Raw genomic sequence first — 25674 nt, forward strand, 5'->3', positions numbered from 1 at the left:
CATGCAGCCAACGCCATTTTCTTTAGTCTTTCTTGCCATACGGTGCCCGAAGCAGAAGCATTTCGCAAGTGCCGGTCGGCCGACTACTGTAATATTCGAGTTTGAGTTTCAGAACCAAAGTCTTCACTAAAGCTAAGTACCCTGTTGGGGAAACTTTTTTTCTTGCTTTTTACCGATGTCAGAAAAAGTTAATAATTGTATTACTTGTGGGAAGCAAATACCTCATAAGGATTTCCATTTATACTGCATTTCTTGCCTAGGCCCTGATCACAATGTGCCTGGCTGTCAGTTTTGTGCTAGATTTAACCAACGCACTATTAAGCTTCCATATATTTTTGCATTGAAGTATTTTGGAAACGGATTTAACTACCCAGAAATGTCATCGGATAGCAATCCGACTACCGAAGTGCATAAAAAAACGCAATGAAAAGGACAGAGTAAGGCAGTCGAGATCCAAAACTGACGACGAAGCTTCTCCTAAGCCAGTCGCCGGTTCGCCAGTACTCAGTGAGGTGCTTTCGCAGCCCCTGATACCCGCTACCTTCGAGTCGCAGGCCTCTACCAACACCCATGTGGAGTCCGGCATGCCACAAGATGCTCAAGGTATTGGACCGACGGATGTATCTCCCTCAGATGGGTCTGGATTTACTGAGCAGGCACCAGCTTCTGAGGGTGTATTCAGACCTCAACATTTTTATATCAAACCGACGAAAGCTGCAAAACCAAAGGCAAAGACACCTTCTAAAACTAAAAAACCAACGCCTGAGCCACGTGCACAGGTCTCTATGCCTAAAAAACAGATGATCAAAATGGCTGATGACCTTATTACCCTGATCAGGGGTACCCACCCCCCTCCAGATAAAAGACCTAGGCAAGACACTGACTATGAATCTTCAGATCAGGTTTCTCTTTCTTCTGATTCCTCTTCTGATCAGGAATTATCTCAACCTCCCTATGAGGTTTCTGATGCTGAGGAGACCATTCCATCTGCATCTCCTCCTGAGGATTATTCATTTGGAGAAACCTTGCATACTTTGAGGGAGCATTTTCACTTGGAGAGTCAAGACTTCTCAGAATCAGAAAAGAGGCTCAGGGATTTCCTTAGTCTCCCTCAGCACAAGCCTTTAGCCATTCCCCCTGTTTTAGACATTGTGGATGATGTGTTTTTGGAGTCAAGCCTGACCCCTGACTCCTTACCTCCAGCTCCCAGTAAGCCTGACAGGTATTAGTGTCCCTGACTCTCATACATTTTTATTTAGAAACCCTGCTGCTGATCCTCAAACTATTTCACAGGGTCCAAAGGGAGTTAAGGCCTCAACAGCAAAAAACCCTACCCCCTCCGACAGAGATTCAAGGGCACTGGACAGATGGGGAAAAAAGGTTTATACATCTGCAACCTTGGCAATCAGGGCCTTAAACTGTCAATTTCATATGCTCAAGTATCAACAACATGTTATGGGATTGCTGAAACAGAAAATGATGTTGATTTCAGAATGTGCAGAAAATAAGGAATTGCAGAAATTATTGCATGCAGCTGAACAAGTTGGAAAGCATACTTTGCAATGTGGGTTTGATTCTTTAGAGGCCTCCTGCAGGGCTGCAGTTACTGGATCTGTGATCAGGAAACATGCCTGATTAAAGGAACAAAATTTGCCTGATCATGTTAAAGCTAAATTGCTAGATGCACCTTTACAGCATGATTCTCTGTTTGGTATTAAGTCAGAAGAGGTTTTAAAGAAAATGAAAGACAAAGCTAAGTCTATGCAAACTGTCAAAGATTTCTTAAAAGTGCAGCCACCTAGATTCAGTAGACACTGGCCTACAAAAAATTGGTCCTTTCCTGTGTCAGACAGAGCTCAAAGGGGCAAATCCAGATGCCCTAAGGGTTCCAGGTATCAGGCTCAAGACTCGTACAGGTCAATGCAATGGGGCACATCCATCTCCAAATATGGGGGAGTTAAAGCGCAAACCTACAGAAAGCAATCCCAATGACTTCCCTCTGCCTACACCAAGCACTTAAGTTTTGGCAGCACCCATAGGGGGAAAATTAGCACTTTTTGCTCCAAATTGGCAGTTAATAACCCAGGACAAGTGGGTACTAAACATCGTATCACAGGGATACAGATTCCATTTCCACACTCTGCCAATGACAAATGGTTGGCCAGATCTGCCAAAAAAACAATGGGCGGAGGCACAGAAACAGGTTACGTCCCTCATGGCTATGGGGGCCATTCAGACAGTACCAGAACAGGAAAAAGGACAAGGTTTTTACTCAAGACTGTTCTTGGTACCCAGAAAGGACGAGGCCTGGCGGCCAATACTTGATTTATCAATTTTTAACACATACCTGGACATTCCAAAATTCAAAATGCTCCCTTTGCAGCAGCTTCTGCCCATGCTGGGCAAGAATGCTTGGCTGGTGACTTTAGATCCAAAAGAGGCATACCTGCCTTTCCCAGTAAGACAGTCGTGCAGAAGATACCTCAGATTCAAGGCTGGTTTAATGCACTACCAATTCTCTGCACTGCCCTTTGGCTTATCTACTGCATCCAGGGTCTTTACAAAGTGCCTGGCACCAGTAATTGCATTTTGCAGACAAAAAAGTATTCAGCTATATCCTTACTTGGACGACTGTCTCATTCAAGCAGAAAACAAGAAAACAAGGACACTCTTCTACGACACCTGACATTTGTGAAAAGGCTTCTAACATGCCTAGGGTACACAATAACAAAAAGAAATCACAACTGGTACCCTCTCAAAACATAACATTTCTGGGTGCAAGCTTGAATACAACTGCCCAGATGGCTTACCTCACGCCAGTCAAACAAAGGCAACTGGCTACTTACTTCAATCTGATGGCAACAAAAACCCAGTCTTCTGCAAGACAGATTCTGCAGGCTCTGGGCTTCATGGCATCCTGCATCTTACTAATTCCATATGCAAGACTGCATATGAGGAAACTTCACTGGTACCTAAAAAGCTTATGGAGTCAACATTCACACAGTCTGGAAACAATGATTCCTCTCATCCCCTGCCTGCAACAGGAGTCTCTATGGTGGGCAAAGGCCTGTCACCAAAATATGGGATGGCCCTTCACTCTAGCCCCTGCCAGCCAAACCTTAACAACAAATGCATCAGATTATGCCTGGGGGGCCCACATGGCAGGAAGATGCATTCAGGGCATATGGGCACCAAATCAAATGCATCTACATATCAACCAGAAAGAGCTGCTAGCTGTTCAAAATGCCCTAACAGCCTTCAAGGACTTATTTCATCCAGGACAACTACTGATAAAGACAGACAACACCACAGTCATGTGGTATATAAACAAGCAAGGGGGCACACACTCATACCCCTTTGCAGATTAGCCATGGCACTGTGGGAAACTGCTTTGACCTACCAGATAAATCTTCAAGCTCAATTCCTGCCAGGAGAACAACACACTCTGGCAGATGATTTATGCAGAAACCTTATGGATCCTCACGAGGGGAAACTAAATCCACAAGTCTTCAACATGATAAAGAAATGGGGGAGCCCAGACATAGATCTATTTGCCTCTCCTCACAATTACCAATTGAAAAGGTTCTGCAGAAGGACTTATCACAGTCAAGCATGGAAAGTGTGGACGTCCTTTCCTTCAGTTGGAAAAACCTATCAGTTTATGCCTTTCCTCCTCTGCCTCTTCTCCCCAAGGTCCTCCTAAAAGTCAGACAAGAGAAACCGAAGATGATTCTAATTGCCCCGGACTGCCCCCCTGCCAACACTGGTATCCAATCCTAAGGAACTTGTCTCAATACCCAGTTTGGACCTTGCCTCAAAGACCACAACTACTGTCCCAGCAAAACAATCAGATCCTGCACAATCAACTAGACCCTGAACCTGGCAGCATTGCTGATCATGTAGTCATACAAACAACACCTCTCAGTAAAGCTGTGATGGATATCATTTTGGAAGCCAGAAGGCCTAGTACTATAAAATCTTATGCTGACAAATGGAAGAGATTATGTGCTTGGAATCAAGCACAAGGAACTGATACAGCAGAACCAAATATTCCTCAGATATTGCAATACTTAACTGAGATGCTTGACAAAGGCCTATCTTTCTCATCAGTTAAAATCCATGCCTCTGCCATTTCGGCTCATTACAATACAGAGCCACCAATCTTTTCTCATCCTTTACTAAAGTAGTATCTTAGAGGAGCCAAAAATTTAAGGCCTCCTAGAGGATCACCATTGCCTGCATGGGACCTCAGTTATGTGTTGGAAAAGCTTACACTGCCTCCATTTGAACTAGCTTCTACCGCTGATATAAAGTTCTTATCATGGAAAACAGCTCTGCTACTAGCAGTTACTTCAGCAAGAAGAGTTTCAGAGCTACAGGCCCTCATGGCTGTTGAGCCTTTTATCATATTTTACCCAGACAGGGTGTCTCTGTGGACAAATCCTACTTTTATGCCTAAGGGTTGGTCTCCAGTGTGGCTCTTAATCAAACAGTTCATTTGCCAACATTTTATCCAAATCCACAGAACAAGGGGGAGAGAATTCTGCATTCCTTGGACGTGCACAGGCAACTAAGATTCTACTTGATCAGGACTAAAGCTCTAAGAAAAACTGAGCAATTACTAGTGGCATATGCAGCAGGATCAAGGCAAGGCTATTTCAAAGCAGACAATTTCAAAGTGGATAAGCCACTAAATCCGTTTCTGCTGTTTACACCATGATAAACCTGTGCCCCAAGGGCATTCGTTCTCATTCCACCAGAGCTGCAGCTACTTCAGCAGCCTTTCTCAGGGGAGTACCAACCAAAGACATTCTAAATGCTGCTACTTGGAGTTCTGTTCACACCTTTACAAAGCGTTATCATTTGCCTCTCTACTCTAAATCCATGGCAGGTTTTGCCACTGCAGTTCTGCAGGGCCTTAAAGCCGCTCCTAATGCTGTTTAGCTCCAGCCTCCCAACCATAGCTTTGGGATTCTACCCAAATGTAATGACTGCAACAGTGAAACACGAAGAACATAGTACAGTTGTGTACACTTTCCATAAATGTAGATGTTCGAGTGTATTCACTGTTGCAGTCCAGGTTACCCTCCCGCCATCCCCCTGTCATTCTGGAGTTTATCTTTCCTTCTCTATCTTCTACAACCTATGTGGTGTATTTGCTTGTAGCTGAAGGTAAAGTTTATATTGATGAATGTATACATACACACACATATATATATATATATATATATATATATATATATATATATATATATATATTTTTTTTTTTTTTTTTTGCTACCTTTTTGGGGGCACCTGACATCGGGGGCAAGAAGAAAATGGCATCAGCTGCATGTTTTATACCCTTGACGACCTGACATCATGGAAGAGGAGACAGCAACCGACGCAGGACCCAAGACTTTGGAATTCAGGCCGACTGAGGGCAACCTGCCAGCAGATTACCCAAATGTAATGACTGCAATAGCGAATACACTCAAACATCTACATTTATGGTAAGTGTACACAACTGTACTTTACCACTGAGGTTTAAGACTGTGATATGTAGGTCCTATGGTACACAGTTTGATTTCCTCAGCCTTCATTGGTTTTCTGTGTGACCTTGAGCAAGCCACTTAAGCAGAAATTGCTCCTGGGTCTTCCCTGAAGAGGGACTGTCTCTCCAGTGGACTTACTGAGGTAACAAATGGGTATTATTTTTATAAGAAAAATATATTTCTCACTTGGAGGCTATTGTTTTATGGGTACATAACCTTTAGTCTTGCATATGCATACTACTGCTGATGCAAGTATAAGGTACCACTTTCTTACAGGGTAATACACTGCTAATTAAATAGATCATAATATTTTCAAAGAGGAAAAAGCCTAAGAAGTTATGTGCTGTAGTGGTTCTGTAACATATCCTGTTTTGGAGATATCACATGGTTGTACTTCTAGTTAAAAGTTTATGTAGTGAGTTACATGCTGTAGTACTCCCACTGCAGTGTTTGCTGTTTTAACAAAACAGATGTTTATCACTCATTTTATGTATTGTTTGAGCATGCCAGGGGTAAGTAAAAGAACTATATACATCTAGCAGCAGCAAAACGAGAAACCCCAACTAAATATCCCACTCAACAGAATGTTCAAGGCAATAAGCATATTAAATGAGTATTATGAAATGGCAACCACCAGTATTTCAAAGCTTCCACTTTAGTTTAATGGGATCCAATAAAACGTAAGCGCTTTCACAGTTGCTAAGACGGCTTCTTCAGACATAAGTTTTAGATAAAACTCTTGTTTCTTATGTACTGCTGCACCCTTCCAAATGGAGGCCAGCTTTAATTCATTCATTCATCATTTGAAGAAATAACTGTTCAAAAAGCTCTTACAAAAACTACATTATTTAAAACAACCTCACCATATAGAACAAAAACTACATAATAATAATAATAATAAAACATTGATTGTGCCGTAAAAATACATGAATAACGTAAGTAGACACATTTCTAAGAAGCTAGTACCCTTACGTATGCAGTTGTCTATTTATGTCTGAAGAAGCAATCTTGCCAACTGTGAAAGTGGTTACATTTTATTGGATTCCATTAAACTGAAGTGGAAGGTTTGAAATACTGGTGGTTGTCGTTTTATTCTCATTTATATACTTATAACTATATACATCTATTATACTAATAGCGAAGCTCTACTGGTGTACCTATTGATAATTTCTGCATGCAGATTTTATAAGGTTATCTGGACCTGATTTTATCAGCATTGTTTTTTTTTTCTCTCTCTTAGTACGGATGGCTCACTTGGAGTGAGTATTAGTGCACCTGGTGGAGCAATAGCCTCTGTTCCTAATTGGACTCTTCGAGGAACACAGCTAATGAATGGGACTTCTATGTCTTCTCCAAATGCTTGTGGTGGGATTGCGTTAGTGTTATCAGGTAACACTGTATATGCTTGTTAATGATATTTCAATCTCTTAAAGTAATGCACAGTAATGGCAGAGTATGTTGCCAACTTTTGTGTACTCACTTTATCAAATGATCTGTGAAAATGCCATGTAAAGTAAGCAGTTGAAGATATTCCATCGTCTGATATCACTGGCTCAGCACAATTTAAAAAAAAACACTATAATTCACATGCCCTTCATGCAAGTACTCATTGTGCACTGGACATAGAGGGTGTGCTGTGCATCTCTACTTCCCATTTCCATACTCCATGCACTAAGCAAGCATGCCTAATGAGTGTACATAATCAAAAATATAAAATTGTATACATTCCTGACTTACAGCAAGATCTGTCAGCTAATGTTGGATGTGGAGAAGCCATCTAAACATGGGAGAAAAACAGCAAAAGGTTAATTACACCAACAATGGAGGGCCTTCTTGCAGATTAAGTAATATGGTGAGTACATATCCATTATACACAATGTAATATGTTCTTTACGGTTGATAGCTGTTGGGAAGAATTGAAGGGTGTACAGAGTACACCTTCTTTGAAGTTTGTAGCCAAGGAAAGGCCAGAAGTCCAAGATTCAGAAGGCACAGAGGTGTCAAAGCAAGCCATACTCCTAGAATTTACAGTCAAATATCTGTGACACAAATGCACATAATGGATACATAGGAAAACTGCACCAGAAGCATCCTCACTTTTACAGCAGTATGTTTCCAGTAAATGGTTAACTACCTTACATTAAAGTCATTGCCATTAACAGTTTTGCTTTGTCACAGCTACCGTGTGGTTTCCCAGAGCAAAGAGCATGAAACATTGGTCTCTGTTTCTGAATGCATGTACCTTCTTTAGGTGAAACCTCATCTGGTAGTGCAAGTCAAGCGTACGGAAGGATCTTTCTTTCCTGGACTCTTTCCCACTAAAGAAAATGGAAGTGTGAACTTTCTCCTTTGCTCTTTATTCTGGTTCTAGAGCCCCTAAAGTTTTGGACCCATGTGAATGGTGGAACAGAGGCACTTTTAGATACAGGTTGTTAGACTGGTAGTTTTAGCATGTGCAGACAGATGTATCATGACAGTAGATAATCTTAGCAAGGCTGTTCCTGAGTTAGATGTCAGTACTGATGAGATGACAGAGAAGTAGGATCTAGCCCTATTTTAAGAGTGGGTCCCCACAAATGCTATGGTATCTGCCAGTCATGCTGAGCTAAAGTTTCCTTGAAAAAATAAATATCTGAAGGCATTCAGGCTACTGGACTACAGCCTGTTGCTTAGTCCACCTAGGCTAGTGATTGTCAAAGGAAGAGAATCTCACTCACAGTCCTCTCCATCTGTGTGTGACAGAGACCTCTGCTGAGACTCTTTTGGAGAGCACTATGCTTTATGCCCCCTTAGTGTCTGCACAGGCTAAAGGACTTAGCTTAGCAGATGGGTCTGTGATCGTTCTGCAGACTTCAGCTTCCAACTCCCATTCAAGACCTACTGATGTGGAAGGCATAGTTTTCTGTAGCAGAGGAGATTCCTTAGCAGACTTTCATACAGGCTGCCTGGTGGTAGCCTGGGCCAACATTAACTGACTTGACACCCAAGGCCAGGCCCATGGCCAAAAGGAAAAAGGCTGCTTCCAGATTATCTCAGCATTGGCCTTTTGGGTCTCCATCACTTCAGGCCTTCTCACAGCCCCTAGTCAGGATGTCTGAGGATCTCATGGATTTTATGAGACTCAGACAGCTGAACCCTGGTAGGACCCTGCTCCAGCCACCACTTCTCATAAGAGGAGGAGGGATCACCCCCCCCCCCCGTAGTGTACTGGTTCATATGACTCAGATGAATTGGTATATGTGGACCAGATATTCTCAGGGTCAAATGCTAATTCTGAGTCAGATGAAAACCTTGGCTGAGCCTTACCATCTGAAGACTTTTCTTTTGGAGAGACCCTTCAGACAAAGAAGAAGTTCTTTATTTGGAGGGATCAAGATTGTCCACTGTCTAAGAAAAAAGAACAAGAGTTTTTCTTGGCCTTCCTAAACACAAACCTTCAGATATTCTTCCAGTTCTAGAGGTTCTGGTTGATGTCATCTAAGACTCTTCCCAGTCTTCCCTTCAGCCTGACTCCCAGCCCCCAGGAAATCAGGCTGTTCCCTTAGAATTATAGATTCTCATAAACACTTGTTTAAGGATCCTATAGCAGATCCTGATGAGGTGGTTTCGTCAGGGCCCAAGATAGCAAAAGGCAGTGCCTCTGGAAACCCCTTGCCTAATAAGAGGGCAGACTCCTAGCTAGATTTGGCAAAAAAAGTTTAGTGTCAGATACCCTGGCCATGAGAGCTTTAAACAATCAGTTCCATAAGGTCAAATTACAGGAAACCTTCATGGATCAGATGAAGCTAAAACTAGAGAGGATGCAAGATAGAGGCTTCCAGATGTAATTGTTTCAACTGTGCATCTCCTATTCTCAGGTTGTAAAACATTCTTTACACTGTGGCTTTGATGCTTCAGAAGCATCAAGCAGGGCACCTGCTTCTGGGTCTGTAATCAGGAGACATGCTTCCTGATCTTGTTAAATCAGAAATCCTGGATGCAACTCTTGGCAAGAACTTTCTGTTTGGACCCTAAGCTCTTAGGTTCAGTAGAAATTAGCCAACTAAGCCCTGGTTCCTTCCTTCTTCCCAGCCTTGACAGAGAGGGAGGGAGGGAGAAGGCCCAGGAGAGAGAGAGAGAGAGAGAAAGAGACAGCAGAGACCACAAAGAAGATGGCTAACTGACCAAGTGGGGTCAAGCTGAGAGTAGCCATGACTCAGCTGAGCATCTTCCTGCCTTGATTCCCTTAAGCCTCACACCAGCTGAGACCTACTCACCCAGAAAAGCTAGGAGGCAGCCTTTACCTTTTTCTGTACAGGTGGCAAGATGCAAACCAGGAAAAATAGATGCTCCAGATCATAAAGACAGAATACATATTGCAGTTTGCTGCCCTACCAAGACCAGTAGGCATCCCTTCTGTCCCCAAAAGCCTGTTCAAGAATGCTCATGTCTAAGTCAGGTTGTTACTGGAAAAGAGCTCCATAGAACCCATTCTTCTTAAGATAAATAGGAGCAGAATACTAATTCAAGACTGTTCTTAGTAACAAGAAAAGAAGGGTCTTCGAGCCCAGTCCTGGATTTATCAAAACTAAACTGGTTTCTGGTGGTCCTAAAATTCAGAATGTTAACACTCTTCAAAAACTTCTGCACATGCTTTCCATTTAGGCTTACATGGTCACCCTAGATCTCAGGGACACTTATCTACATATTCCCGTAACAAAGGCCCACAGGAGGTATCTTCATTTCAGGGCAGGTGGGAGCCCTTTAGCTTGTCTACTGCTCTGAGTGTTGACAGAATGTCTGGCTCCAGTAGTTGCTTCTTGCAGAAAACAAGGTGTGCAGATCAGTGCTTAAGTAGATGATTGCTCCAAACAAAATCTGTGAAGGAGCTGGAAGCTTCTCTCCACCAGACAGTGGTCCTGCCTCTCAAGTTCGAGTATGTCCTTCCTTAGATCACTGTTGCGGTATTCCAGTACTTGTGGGTTATTCCACCAGTGATAACCTGACTTACAGCTGGAGTGCCAAAGCCAAAAACCTTCTTGTTTTAATCATATATGTGGCATTTGACCTTAGCCCATAGGTGTAGGGATACATAAGCAGACATAGATCACAAGAGCCTCAGGTTATCTTGCTGCAAGTCTAAACACAGAAGCTTTGTTAATATCAGTGTGAATACCAAGTTGTTGTGCTGCGGCCACTGCCAAGGCATGGTCAGATAAATGTCCTTTTGGGGGAATCTTTTTTTCTTCCTTTTTTCATAAAGATTTTTTCATGTCAGATAAGAGAGGGAAGTGTGAGTATGGAAGGCAGATTCCTTATAATGACCTCCACTCTCCGTAATTGTTCTGCTTAGGGTCGGAGTACAATTATTGTAGCTGTAAAAATCTGTCAGCCATTCAATACTAAAACCCTTAGAACCAGGTTAGCTTCCCTCAATATGTATGTGGATAGCTAGTGTCTCTCAAGCCTTGTTCTAAGCAATATGGTGGAATTCCAGCTTCGGGCATCCTGCTTACACCCAAGAAGTACAGAAAAATTGAAACCAGATACTTCAGATGCTTAGACTCTGGTGTACCTGCTAAGATGCAACAAGAATCAGTGGTACATCTGAGCCTTTCTGTTTCTCTTGCTAACAAGACCCCCACCACAGGCTGGTATGGTGCATCTTGCATTTCTAATGAGACTGAATTTCCTACAGCTGTGGAAGAGAGAGGGGGAACCCAGAGATACTTGCAAGGACCATGGAGCATACCTCAAATCCTTGAGAGAAGAGGTAAATGGCTCCCTTATCGAGGTCCGACAAAGTTCCACACCACTGAGCTTTTGTGTAAGCAAGATGCTTCTCAACAGACGCAGTGTGAAGGAATGTCTGTTTTTTTTTTCTCAAGGTTTATACAAAGCCCTCTTATTCTTAAAATCTCCTTACTTCCCGTCTTTTCCTTCACCTGCCTTTCCTCCTTTGAAAAGACAGTATGAATCCCCTTCAAATGAGGAGGAGGAGGATGACTCTGATTCAGATGAGGGTTCACTGCCTTATTTCTGCCAAATACATTTTTCCAGGGCAACTGGCATCAGATGATGAGGGCTCACTGTCACAAGATTCCCCACTGGAAGAGATTTCTTTGTGGGAAACAATATCTAGAATGTTGCAAAATTTCAAGTGGGACACTAAACAGGTCTCGGATGTGCAGCAAAGGTACTATGAGTTTTTGGGAGTAAGACTTCCAAAGCCATCAGTTTTGTCCTCTGTCCTGGAAGCCTTCTTGGATGCTTTTCCTTCCTTATCTTCTAAACCAGAGACTCAGACACCAGCACCTAAAAAAACAGACAAGGGTCTACAAGGTGCCTGAAGACATGAAATTCCTGTATAATAATCCTGTAGCAGACACTCAGTTTTCTTTCTGTATGCAGATAAACCACCCAAACACATCCCTGCATTCATTTGATAGAAACAGGGCCATGGATGGGAATGGCAAAAAAGTTTATACGACTGCCATCCTGGCATTTAGAAAAAAAACTACCAAACCATATGCATAAATATCTATTTTGGGAAACCTGAATAAGATTCTGGCCAAGTTTGAGGATTCTGTGCATAAACCCTAGGCTATGTGTATACTCAGTAATGCCACAGAAGTAGCCAAACACTCCACTAAATGCATATTTGATGCTGCAGAGGTTTCCTCTAGGGCTCTGGCCACTGGATCAGCTATCCACAGTTTTGCTTGATCTTTACCTCCAGTCCTTCCCTGAAGATGTCAAGGCCAAGCTTTTGGACTTTCCTCTTCATAGAGACCTTCTGTTTGCCCAGTCTGCTTATGAACTATTCAAAACCCTGCAGGAAAAAGGCAAAGCCATGCAGCTCTTGAAATAAACTTTTCTTACCTGAGTCCATAGATATCAAAGAAACAGTCCTTCCAAACCCACTATTTTATTCATAGGGAACAAAAGCCCCTTACAGAGGGTAAAAAAAAAACATACAAAGAAAAGATATCGGGAGAAACCACAGTAGGATTCCAAGTTTGGAAAAGTCTCCTTTCCGGAAGAAAAACACTACTAACTCTCATCTGCCTCCTCCCTCCAACATTGGCTCATAGAACTCGTTGTCCCAAAGGCTCATTCTGTCCCTCTCAGCATGAAAATGCATTGCTACAGACAAATGCGTCTTGTAAAGAGCTTTCCTCTCATTGGGGAATTCCCCCTCACCTGCAAATGAATCTCACTTCACCCCCCCCCCCTTGATTCATGGACTATTCAAGACTATTCCTGGTACCTAGGAAAAGAGAACATGGAAAGCCATTCTAGAGGTGTCACAATCAACACCTTTTTGGACATTCTGTCTTTCAGTATGTTCTCCTCAGATCTTATTTCCTTTATCGTTCTTAACTGGTGACCTGCAAGATGCATACCTGCACTCCCTATATACCTTATCTGCAGAAAATTTCTCAGGTTTTCAGTCTTCATCACAATTGCAGTTCTGGGTTTTACCTTTTAGACTGTCTGCAGCTCCTGGAGTCTCCGGAATGTGACTAGCTCTACCTGTTGTCTTCTGCAAATGCGGGGGGGATACAAAATTTCACCTGCCGTGGCAATCTCCTAATACAGGCCTCATCCAAAAGAACTCTTCTGTTACAGCTCAAATTTACTAGGTCTCTTTTGGAAAGACTTGGATTCACTATGAAACTCCGTCTTCCCCTACTCCCTCCCAGGATATAGTTTTCTGAGGTTGCAGACTGAACATCATGTCAATGATGGACTTCTCTTTCAGGAAACGGTTCTCTCTCTCTCTCTTTCCAGTTATTTCCAGCCCTTGCTCTCCCTGTCTACAACCTCAGGAAATTAGATTCTAAGAGCCCCATTGTACATGGCAGGTGCATTTCCAGTGGTGGGTGCCATATGTCACATTACACTCGAGGAAGAACCAGTGGTACTTGAAGTCTCTTTCATCCCAACTCTGTCATTGTCTGCACTTCCATATTCCACTCTTGTATTTTCTAAAGCATGACATGCAGTGGTGGAGCTCTCAATGAAACTTGACACAGGAGCTCCCTTCCTACCACCTACATCCACTCAGGACCTCAACACAGACTCATACGACCTAGCCTGGGGTGCATGGACAGGCTCCACTACAGTTTTGGGACTGATCCCTTAGACAGATCAAGAAGCATGTCAATGTAAAGGAAGTGGAAGCCCTTCTCCGAGCCCTACAGGTGCTGTCTCATCTCTGGAGCTCGGGTCCTCCGAATGTGTTCACGGGCATCTCGGTCATATGGTACATCAACAAACAGGGAGCCATTAAGTCTTAGAAACTGTGCAGGCTAGCCTTGATGGCATGGGACATAGGCAGAGAAAGTAACCAAGCCCTGCAGGTAGCTTACATACCTTCACAGGGCAGTGTCTTCACAGACTCCTTCAGCAGATCTTGACAAGACCTTCACAAATGGATGTTGCATAAAGAATTCCTTCTAGACATAGTTCACAAGTGGGGTACTCCTCAAATATTTCTTTTCCCACCAACCAAAACAGACAACTTAGACTGTTCTGCTCTAAGACTCTTTATTACTAGGTCTGGCGGATGAGTTCCCATGTGTTTCAAGTGTGGGGGGAGGACTTCCTCTGCACCTCCTCCATCCCTCTTATCCCAAAGGTAAACCTGAAGATCCAAAGGGACAAGCCCAGACTCTAGCTAGTGACTCCCTTTTGGCCCAGTCAGCACTCGTTCCCTCTTTTACTTCATCTGTCCAGGGAAAATCACTTTGTTACCCCACAAAGTGGACTAAGTTATAAAGAACAGGGGCTTGACTTTACCCCAACCTGCAGGCTCTCAGCTTGACACTCTGGGTGATAGAATCTTAATTCCTTTCAAGCACCAGTTTGCAGAGGGCGTGCTTCAGGTTCTTCAGCAAGAAGGCTTACCTAAGTATAACAAAAGGTAATAGCCTTAGACAACCCTGTGAAAATAGTCATTTTTGGCACAGGTTGTCCCTTCTTACCTTCTCATGAAATTAATAACTGATCTGAAGAGCTGTCAAGATAATACCAGAATTCCTTGTGGACATCCAAGGTACAGAGTATCCTTTCGCTCTCATTTTTAGGGTCAGAAAATAAAACTGGGGGTTGAATAGTTAGACTTAAAGTAAATTCTTATTTGCTTTGTAAAAGTGTGTACAGAGGACCAAGTAGCAGCTTCCAGAATACTTCTAGAATCCAACCCTTTCCAAAAAGCTATAGATGAAGCCAAGACCCTTGCCTGGAAGAGATTTGTCATGGTAAGTATAACAAAAGGTAATAGTCTTGGACAACCATTTGGAAATACTGTTTTGACACAAGTTGTACCTTTTTACCTTCACAAGAAATGAACAATTGATCTGAAAGATTTAATTTTGTCAAGATAGTACCCAAGTTGTCTGTGGACATCCAGTGTATCGAGTATCTTTTTTTGCTCATTTTTAGATTCAGGTAAGAAAACGGGGAAATGGATAGTGTGGCTTAAAGTAAACTCTGATTCCACTTTTAGCCATAAAAGAAGGATTAATTCTCTAAGAAACCCTCTCCCTATGGAAAATCAGGAAGGGTTGACTCACTATAAGAGCTTGCAACTCTGATACCCTTCTTGCAGATGTCAGTGCAGTTAGTAAGACTGTTTTCCATGTTAAGAATCTCAAGACAGACAGATTAGCCATTTCATATGGATTGGATGTTAGCTTCTCTAACACAAAATTAAGATCCCAAGGAAGGGTCACCATTTACTTGAAGGCTTCATATACAAAACTGCTTTTAAGAACATTTTGTCATGAGACTGACTTGAAATGGGTGGACATGCTGAAATGGCTGACAAATGAATCTTGATAGAGAAATAAGAAAGGTTGTAAGATAGTAACTCACATGAATACTGTAAAACCAGAGAACAGCTAGCCATGAATGGGTGCTGATTATGATGTTGCACCAAATAGAAAATCTTTTCCATTTAGTAATGTATGATTTTCTAGTAGCAGGCTTTCTTGCCTCCATTAGTACCTGCTGCATGTCTTCAGAGAAAAGTGCCTAAAAGGAATGAAGACCATATCATTGGGGTGTATCAAACATGTTTTTGAGTGAGTAGATCCATTCTGTGGGGAAGCTTGTGGTAGTTGCCCCTAGTCATTTGCCAAAGAAGGGAGAACCATGATTAATTAGGCCAGAAGGGAGTCATGACAGTGATCTTGGGGGATTCCTTCTGAATCTTCAGAAGTACCCAGGAAATTAGTGGAAAGTGTAGAAAGACATGAGGAACATTCCTGTCCAATGAAAAGAAAAGGCATCTGTCTTCCAGGCCTTCTTGTATGCAGTCCAGGAGCACCATTTTGCCATTAACTGTTCAGAGAAGAGGCAAAGAGGTTTTTAGTTGAGTAACTCCCCACGTATGGATCAGATCAAGACCCCTTGATCTAGTTTTCAGTTGTAAGGGTTTGTCTCTGTCCTCCTCAGCTTGTCTGACCCAAAGTTTTGCTTTGACAGAATTTAGGATGCCTGTAAAGTGAGATTGTGCTGTGAAGCTTTATCCAAAGCTAACATGGCTAGTCTGCAAAGGATGTACAACCTTGTTCCCCCTTGCTTGTTAATGTACCACATGATTGTGGTATTGTCTGTAACCACTTGAAGAGGTGTTAGGGACCAAAGATGGTTCAGAGTTGAGTGGCTTGATCAAGGCAAGAATCTCATTGATATTTCTGTTCTTGGTGTCCCACACCACATGCTGTTTTTATTCCTCCCAAAACTGCTCCTCAAGCAAAATCTGAAGCATCTGTGGTGACTGCTTTGAAGCAGGGATGGAGAAGGGGAGACCTGGATTTAATGATATCTGTTGTCTTCACCAAAACATTTCTCTTATGGCAAACCCTGCTACTGGGATCTGAAAAGATAGAGAGTTGATGCTGGGATGAAAGAGATTTCAGGTACCACTGTATCTTTCTCACATGGAATATTGGGAAGGGGTATCATGTGAATCATATAACTCATGACACCCAAATATCTTAGGAATTCCCTCAGTGACTGAAGTCTGAGTGGAATACCTTAGAAATAGGTCTAGAGAAAGATCTATTTTTTCTTATGGAAGAAAAGCTCTTTGAATTGAGGTGTCTAGTTGACATCCCAGGAGCACAATCCTGTGTGAGGGAGTTGAGAAAGACTTTTGAATGTTATTTTGGAATCCCAGCATGTGCAAGAGATCTCCCACCCATGAGAGAGACTCCTGACATTTTGAAAAAGACTCTGCAAAGGTAAGCAAGTTGTCTAAAGATGGAAACATGTGGATACCCTCTAGCTTGCCATGAGCTATAGTTGGAGTCAGACACTTTGTGAATACTCTGTGCAGTGGATAGCCGAAAGTGTAATGCAGTGAACTGATGATGTAATCAAGACATACAAAACCTTAAGAAATGCCTGAAGTCGGTATGTGATAAGCATCTTTTAAATCTAGTGCTACCAGGAAACTTGAAAGAAGGAGAAGAGGTATTAGGCTGTAAAGCTGCCTCAATTTTGAATGTGGGAACTATCACAAAGAAGTTTAAAAAAGAAAGATCCAGAACTGGTCTCCAACCATTTTCTACTTCTTTTTTAGCACTAACAACATCCTCGAGTGAAGCCCCTTCCTCACCTGGGAAGGAGGAAGTGTTCTATCACTCCTTGGGACACACAGGCATGTGGTGAACAAGTGGAAACAAGAGCCTGGTCTTCAGGATGAAGAATATGGAAAGCAGGAATTTCCTACCACTGCCATATTTAACTGTGTTGAATGATTTTCACAACCCATTTGTCTGAAGCAATCTGTTGCCAAAGAGAAAAATGGAGAGTCAGACTTTCTGGAAGAGAATAGGGGCCAGGGTTGGGGGAGGATCCCAAGGACTCTTGAATAGTCATTCAGACTTGCTGGTTTGTCCTTTGTTTTTGGAGGTTGAGATGTCTTTTGGAAACCCTTGCCACTTCTTAAACATTTGTTTACCTGAATTTTCTTGAGATTGTTCAGTATTTTATTTTATTTATTTATTTTTTGGCCAAAACTGGATGAGGAAAAAAATTCCCTTGGACAGGTTGGAAAAGGAAGGCTGAAAAATCTTAGAGATTCTCTGGATCACCTTGTCTCATTCATCGCTCTTATTGATTACCTCTACAGCAGAGGGGCCAAACATTAAATCTCATTCTAAGGGAGATTTTAAAATCTCATCTTTTTTTAATTGTGCCAAGCAAACCTTCTTAAACCTGTACCCAGTGGTCATAGTCCTGGAAGAAGCATCAACAGAATAATGCACATACTGAAAACAGTGAGTAGAGACCTGCACAATAGAAGAAACTAAACCAGATTTTTCTTCACAGGAAGAAACTGTAGGCAAAACATTTCTCATACTTTCACAATATATCGGAACAAACTTTAACACATGAGCCTGACAATTTAAAATTCTGAAAATCAAAGTTGCAGAAGTATGCACTTCTCCCCATACCTACCAATAAATTTCCCATCCTTGTTAGAAAGAGTAGGAGTGGAATTAACTAAGTGTTTAGCAGCATTGGAGTCAACTAGGACTGTAGCTGCTGGGACAGGCTTGGGAATAATGTGTAGACATTTAAAAGACTGATTAACTTTATACATTCTGTCAGCTTTTTTAGGGACAGCCAGCTAACAGGAAAATTGTAGACAGCAACTCACACATCCTCTAAAACAGAACAGGAGGAGTTGGTGTAGGTCTGGAAAATCCTTTTGTAGCAGCTCGTAGTATCTTAGGAGGGAGTGAGAAACCTCAGTGTTCTCCCACTGAAAACACTGGAACATTTTAGCAATAGCCTCATAGAAAGAGAATCTCCTCGGGAAGAATCGGAAGCTGAGCTCTCCTGAGTCTGAATCAGAAATCTGAGGACAAATCCCTGAATCCATCCCTGCATCTTCCTGTTCAGATTTAGTCTTGAAGCTGTTCAGGAAAAGAGGCGTCCATCTTTTACCAGAAACTACTCTACAAGAAGGATCAATAGCCTGAATTAAACCCTGAGTCAGTCCCAGTGAACTACTCCTATGCAAAGAAATCTGAGGAGGAATAGATAACTGTTTGGTTTTCTGTTTCTTTTTGACATGACCAGCCATGTTACTTACGTCAGCTACTGCTTCCCCAGGAATGGGCACAACATTTTGGCAAAATAGGGAAACCTTCCATGTTTCCTTCTCTGGACAAACAAGAGGGGTTCTCACTTTCCCACTGGTGTGGGGAGTCCAGCATCCACAGAAGACATGGCTAACCCTCAATCCCAGCTGTTCTAAGCTATGGTAATCTACCCATTTAGCTTAGGCTACTGCAGGACTGATAAATATGAAAATAACGTAACATTAGATGCTCAAATGATCACTGCTGCAGTAACTACTCACTCCTGCCATCCCCCATGTTTTTGGGATATTTTTTATGTCAGGGTGTGGACATGATGTTCGCGTTTCACTGTTGCAGTCATCACATTTAAGATGTTCATCGTGTTTCACTGTTGCAGTCATTACACTTGGGTTATCCTGCTGGCAGGCGATCCACAGTCGGCCCGAGTTCCAAAGTCTTGGTCTGGCATCGGTTGCTGTCACCTCTTCCCTGCCGTCAGTGCGCCAGGGGTATAAAAGTTGCAACCGATGCCATTTTCTTCAGTCTTTCTTGCCGCACGGTGCCCGAAGCAAAAGCAGTTCGCAAGTGCCGGTCGGCCGACTCCTGAGATTTTCAAAATTGAATTTCAGAACCGAAGTCTTCAATAAAGCTAAGTACCCTGTTGGGGAAACTTTTTCTTGCTCCAGACCGATGTCAGTAAAAGTTAATTGTATTTCTTGTGGGAAGCAAATACCTCATAAGGACTTTCATTCTTATTGCATTCCTTGCCTAGGCCCTGATCACGACGTTACTAGTTGCCGGTTTTGTGCTAGATTCAATAAACGCACTATGAAACGTCGGTCTGAATTTGCTTTACATTATTTTGGACGACTAACTATATAATGCCATCGGATCAACCGACTGGAATGTATAAAAAATGCAAGGATAAAGAAAGAGACAGGCATCCGAGGTCCAAAACCGATGACGAAGCCTCTTCTAGGCCATTCGCCGTTTCTCAGTGAGGCGCTTTTGCAGCCCCTGACACCTGCTACCTCAGAGCCACAGGCCGTAACCGACAGCCATGTGGAGGCCCCGAGGCCTGTGGAAACTCAAGGTATTGGGCCTATGGAAACTATGCCCTCAGATGGGTCCAGAGCAGCTGAGCAGGCACCGGCTTCTGAGGGCGTCTTCAGACCTTCACAGCTTACAATTAAGGCTACTACAGCAGCAAAGTCAAAGACAAGGAAACAAGTGCAGCATTCTCCAGAACAGTCATTCATGCCAAAGAAACAAATGCTTAAAATGGCCGAAGACCTTATTACTTTAATCAGGGGCTCCCATCCCCCTCCTGACAAAAGGCCTAGGCAAGATGCTGATTGTTATTCCTCTGACTAGGTTTCCATTTCCTCTGATTCTTCTTCTGATCACGGCTAATCTCTCCCTCCTTACGAGGACACTGATGCTGAAGAGTCCATTCCTTCAGCCTCACCACCTGAGGATTATTCTTTTGGGGAAACCCTGCACACCATGAGGGAGCATTTCCACTGGGAGAGCCAGGATTACTCAGAATCCAAGAAAAGGCTCAGGGATTTCCTTTTATTCCCTGAGCACAGACCCCTGGCTATCCCCCCTGTGCTTGATAATTGTAGATGATGTTTTTACTGAATCCAGTCTGTCTCCAGATTCTTTACCCCCTGCACCAGTAAAGCCAGACAGGTACTACAGGATCCCTGACTCTCATAAATTTCTTTACAAAACCCCACTGCAGACCCAGAAACAATTCCTCAGGGTCCTAAAGGGGTTAAAGCTTCCACTGCCAAAAATCCTGTCCCCTCAGATAGGGATTCCAGAGCTCTGGACAGATGGGGGGGGAGTATACATTTCTGCTACTTTAGCTGTAAGAGCTTTAAACTGTCAGTTTCACATGCTTAAATATCAACAGTATCTCATGTCATTGTTAAAGCAGAAAATGGTTACAAATACAGAAAATCCTGACAGTAAAGAAATGCAGGAATTATTGCATGCAGTTGAACAAGTGGGAAACCATACTCTGCAATGTGGTTTTGATTCATTAGAGGCTTCTTGTAGAGCCACAGTTACAGGCTCAGTTATTCAAAGACATGCTTGGTTGAAAGAATAAAGTTTACCTGATCATGTTAAGGTAAAATTGTTGGATGCTCCACTACAGCATGATACTTTGTTTGGTGTTAAGGCAGAAGAGGTGTTAAAGAAAATGGAGGATAAAGCAAAGTCAATGCAAACGGTGAAAGATTTCTTACAGGTTCAACCACCTAGATTTAGCAGAAACTGGCCTTCAAAAAATTGCTCCTTTCCAGTGTCAGACAGGCCACAAAGAGGCAGATACAGACGCCCAAGAGGCAGATCTCAGCCCCAAGGCTCCTACAGACCTAAACAATGGGGTGCTTCAGCCCTCAAAGGAGGGGAAGACGAATCACAGCCTTATAGGAAACAGACACAATGACTTCCCTCTGCAAATGCCAAGCTCTTACCAGTTGACAGCACCCCTAGGGGGAAAGCTAGCACTTTTCACAAACAATTGGCACATGATCACCCAAGATCAATGGGTGCTGAATATAGTCTGTCAGGGGTACAGGTTCAACTTCCACACGCTTCCAAAACTGAAAGGTATGCCAAACCTGCCACAAAACCAATGGGCTGAGGCACAAAAACAGATTACTGCTCTTGTGGATATGGGAGCAATTCAAAAAGTTCCACAAGAAGAACAGGGACAAGGATTTTACTCAAGACTTTTCTTAGTACCCAGAAAGGACAAAGCTTGGAGACCAGTACTGGACCTGTCAATCTTAAATACTTTCCTGGATGTTCCAAAATTCTAAATGTTAACACTACAACAAATTCTGCCCATGCTGGGCAAGGAGGCTTGGCTAGTTACTTTGGATCTCAAGGAGGCATACCTGCACGTCCCAATCAGATAATCGTGCAGAAGATACCTCAGATTTATAGCAGGCTCAATGCATTACCAATTCTCTGCACTGCCCTTTGGCTTATCTACTGCGCCCAGGGTCTTCACAAAATGCCTGGCTCCAGTAATTGCATTTTGCAGACAAAAAGGAATAAGGACATTCTTCTAAAGCACCTGGCATTTGTAAAAAGGTTACTAATTTGCCTAGGGTACACAGTAAACTAAAAGAAATCAAAACTAGTGCCCTCTCAAGAGATAATATTCCTGGGTGCAAGCTTAAATACAACTGCCCAGATGGCCTATCTCACGCCAGACAAGGGCAACTGACTCATTACTTTCAAATGATGGCAAAAAAGACCCAGCTCCCTGCAAGAAAAATTCTGCAGGCCCTGGATTTCATGGCATCCTGCATTCTACTAATTCCATATGCAAAGCTGCATATGAGGAAACTACAATGGTATCTAAAAAGTCTTTGGACTCAGCATTGTCACAGCCTAGAGACAATCATAAACTTGATCCCCTGCCTACAACAGGAGTTTCGATGGTGGTCCCAGGCCTGTCACCACAACAAGGGACAGCCTTTCACCTTACCTACAGCCAGGCAAACAATAACAACGGATTCATCGGATTATGCCTGGGGAGCACATATAGCAGGAAAATGTATTCAGGGCACGTGGCCCAGGGAACAAATGGATCTTCACATCAATCAAAAAGAGATGCTAGCTGTACAAAATGCCCTGACAACCTTCAAGGACCAAATACATCCAGGACAACTATTAATAAAGATGGGCAATACCACAGTTATGTGGTACATAAACAAGCAAGGGAGGCACGCATTCCTACCCCCTATGCAGACAAGCCATGACTTTGTGGAACATAGCGCTGACCTACCAGGTACATCTGCAAGCACAAGTCCTGCCAGGAATAAAAAATACACTGGCAGACGACCTAAGCAGAAATCTCATGGATACTCACAAATGGAAGCTAAACCCACAAGTGTTCAACATGATAACAAGGAAGTGGGGACGCCCAGACATAGATCTTTTTGCCTCCCCTCACAATTGCCAAATACAGACATTTTGCACAAGAACTTATCACTCTCGAGCATGGAAAGTGGATGCTCTATCATTCAGCTGGAAAAACCTGACAGTCTATGCCTTCCCTCCGATGCCTTTTCTCACCAAGGTACTTATAAAAGTCAGACAAGAAAGGCCAAAAATTATCCTGACAAGAAAGGCCAAAAATTATCCTGATTGCACCAGACTGGCCACGCCAGCACTGGTATCCAATCCTAAAAACTCTGTCCCAAGGCCCACCTTGGCCTCTACCTCAAATCCCCCATCTTCTAACACAACAAAACTATCAGATTCTGCACAGTCAACTCAGAACCTTACACCTGTCAGCATGGCGAATATTGTAGCCACTCAGACTGCATCTCTCTCTAAAGCTGTAATTTTGGAAGCCAGGAGGCCCAGAAGTAGGAAATCTTATGCAGAAAAATGGAAGAGATTCTGTGCTTGGAACCAGGCACAAGACTAGACCCACTGGTCACTAATATACCTCAGATTTTACAATACCTGACTGAGATGTTGGACAAAGGCCCATCTTTTTCATCTATTAAAATCCATGCCTCTGCCATTTCAGCTAATTACAGTGCGGATCCTCCAATTTTTTCACATCCTCTACTACAACAGTACCTCAGAGGGGCAAAGAATATAAGACCCCCTAGGAGAGCACCAGTACCAACTTGGGACCTCAATTTTGTTTTAGAAAAACTAACACTGCCTCCATTTGAACCAGCCAGCACAGCTGATCTTAAATTCCTGTCATGGAAAACTGCTCTGCTCTTAGCAATAACTTCAACAAGAAGAGTCTCAGAGTTAGAGGCATTGATGGCTGTAGAACCTTTCCTCATTTTTCATCAAGACAGGGTTTCCCTAACATTCATGTCAAAAGTGGTCTCCAATGTGGCCTTAAACCAAACAATTAATTTGCCTACTTTCTACCCTAATCCCCAGAATAAAGGGGCAAAACTACTGCATGCTTTGGATATACACAGGCAGCTACGATTTTACTTGGACAAAACAAAAGCTTTCAGAAAAACTGAGCAACTGTTTGTAGCATATGCTGCAGGATCTCAGGGAAAACCTATTACAAAGCAGACAATCTCCAAATGGATAGGACACTGAATCCGCTTCTGTTATGCACAACATGGCAAATCTGTGCCTAAGGGCATTAGGCCTCATTCTACCAGAGCAGCAACCACTTCAGCAGCTTTCCTCAGACGGGTACCAATCAAAGACATTTTAGAAGCTGCAACCTGGAGCTCAGTGCACACTTTTATTAATGCACTACCACATACCTCTCTACTCCAAATCCAGCGCAGGCTTTGCCACCGCAGTTCTGCAGGGCTTGTTAGCCTCGCCAAATCCAATCTAGCCCCAGCCACCCAACCTCAGCTTTGGGATTCTACCCAAGTGTAATGACTGCAACAGTGAAACACGATGAACATAGTACAGTTGCGTACCTACCATAAATGTAGATGTTTGAGTGTATTCACTGTTGCAGTCCTGGTTACCCACCCACCATCCCCCTCTTTACTGGGACTATTCTGTACTTCTCAACTCTATACAACCTATGTGGTATATTTGCTTGTAGATGAAAGAAATGTTTATAGTAATATATGCATGGTTGTTTGGCATACTTATATCTTTTCAGCCTACCTATATGGGGGCAGCTGACATCTTGTGCAAGAAAAACTGATGAAAATGGCGTCTGGCTAGTTTACAGTTACAACTTTTATACCCCTGGCGCACTGACGTCAGGGAAGAGGCGACAGCAACTGACGCCGGACCAAGACTTTGGAACTCGGGACGACTGCGGGTCGCCTTCCAGCAGGATAACCCAAGTGTAATGACTGCAACAGTGAATACACTCGAACATCTACATTTATGGTAGGTACACAACTACTTTATCTGCTTTCAGTAGCTCTCAGTCGGCCTGATTATCAAAGTCTTGGGTCCTGCGTCGGTTGCTGTCTCATCTTCCGTGACATCAGGTAGTCAGAGGTATAAAGCATGCAGCCGACGCCATTACACCAGTCTTTCTTGCTGTGCGGTGCCTGAAGCAGAAGCAGTTCACAAGTGCTGGTTGGCCAACTCCTGAAATTTTCATTTTCGAGTTTCAGAACCAAAGTCTTCAACTAAAGCTAAGTACCCCATTGGTGAAACTTTTTCTTGCTCTAAACTGATGTCAGTAAATGTCAGTAATTGTATTTCTTGTGGAAAGCAAATACCTCACAAAGATTTTCATTCGTACTGTATTCCTTGCCTAGGCCCTGACCACGATGTACCTCGCTGTCGGTCTTGTGCCTTATTTAAGCAATGAGCTATTCATCATCGGTATATTTACACTTCTAAATATTTCGGTACTCTGTTCAATTATCCAGATATGTCTTCGGTAAGCCATCTGTCTACCAACATTCCGAAAAAACGCAAAGATAAAGACAGAGACAGGCTGCCTGGGTCCAAAGCTGCTGAGGACGCTTCTCCTAAGCCAGTCGCCAGTTCACTGGTACTCAGTGAGGCACTTTTGCAGCCCCTGATACCCGCTACTTCAGATTCGCAGGCCTATACTGAGACCCATTTGGAGTCTGGTATGCCGCAAGATGCTTCAACTGTGGAACCTGCGAATCACTCTACCTTGGATGGGTCTGGAGCCGCTGTGCAGGCACTGGCTTCTGAGGGTGTATTCAGGCCTACTGACTTGCATATTAAACCGTTGCCATCTTCTTCTTCAAGGAATAAAACTCGAACTATGCCTAGAAAACTGATGCCCAGACTGCATGGTCAGGCCTCTATGCCTAAAAAACAGATGATGAGAATAGCTGAAGACTTTATTACTTTAATCAGGGGAAGCCAAACTTCCCCCTCTAAGAGACCTAGGACTGAATTTGCTTATGATACTTCTGACCAGGATTCTGAAATGTCTGTTTCCTCTGAGGACACGGATTTACCCTTATCTACCTATGAGGATTCTGATGCAGAGGTCTCTATTCCCTCTGCTTCCCCCCTGAGGATTTCTCTTTTGCTGAAACCCTGCATACTTCTAGTGAACACTTTCGCTGGGAAAG

At 43.0% G+C, this 25674-nt stretch overlaps 1 protein-coding gene across 2 annotated transcripts in view; it reads left to right on the forward strand.

The window, feature by feature from the left end:
- Positions 1–25674, forward strand: part of TPP2 (tripeptidyl peptidase 2) — a 2672548-nt gene that overhangs the window by 914558 nt on the left and 1732316 nt on the right. For both annotated transcript variants that reach the window (XM_044071246.1, XM_044071247.1), the window contains exon 11: positions 6775–6923. In XM_044071246.1, coding sequence (XP_043927181.1) covers positions 6775–6923 — 149 coding nt within the window. The remainder of the gene's footprint in view (positions 1–6774; positions 6924–25674) is intronic.

Source organism: Protopterus annectens, chromosome 5.part0, assembly GCF_019279795.1.
Source record: "Protopterus annectens isolate FY-2018-M chromosome 5.part0, PAN1.0, whole genome shotgun sequence".
Taxonomy (NCBI): Eukaryota; Metazoa; Chordata; order Ceratodontiformes; family Protopteridae; genus Protopterus; species Protopterus annectens.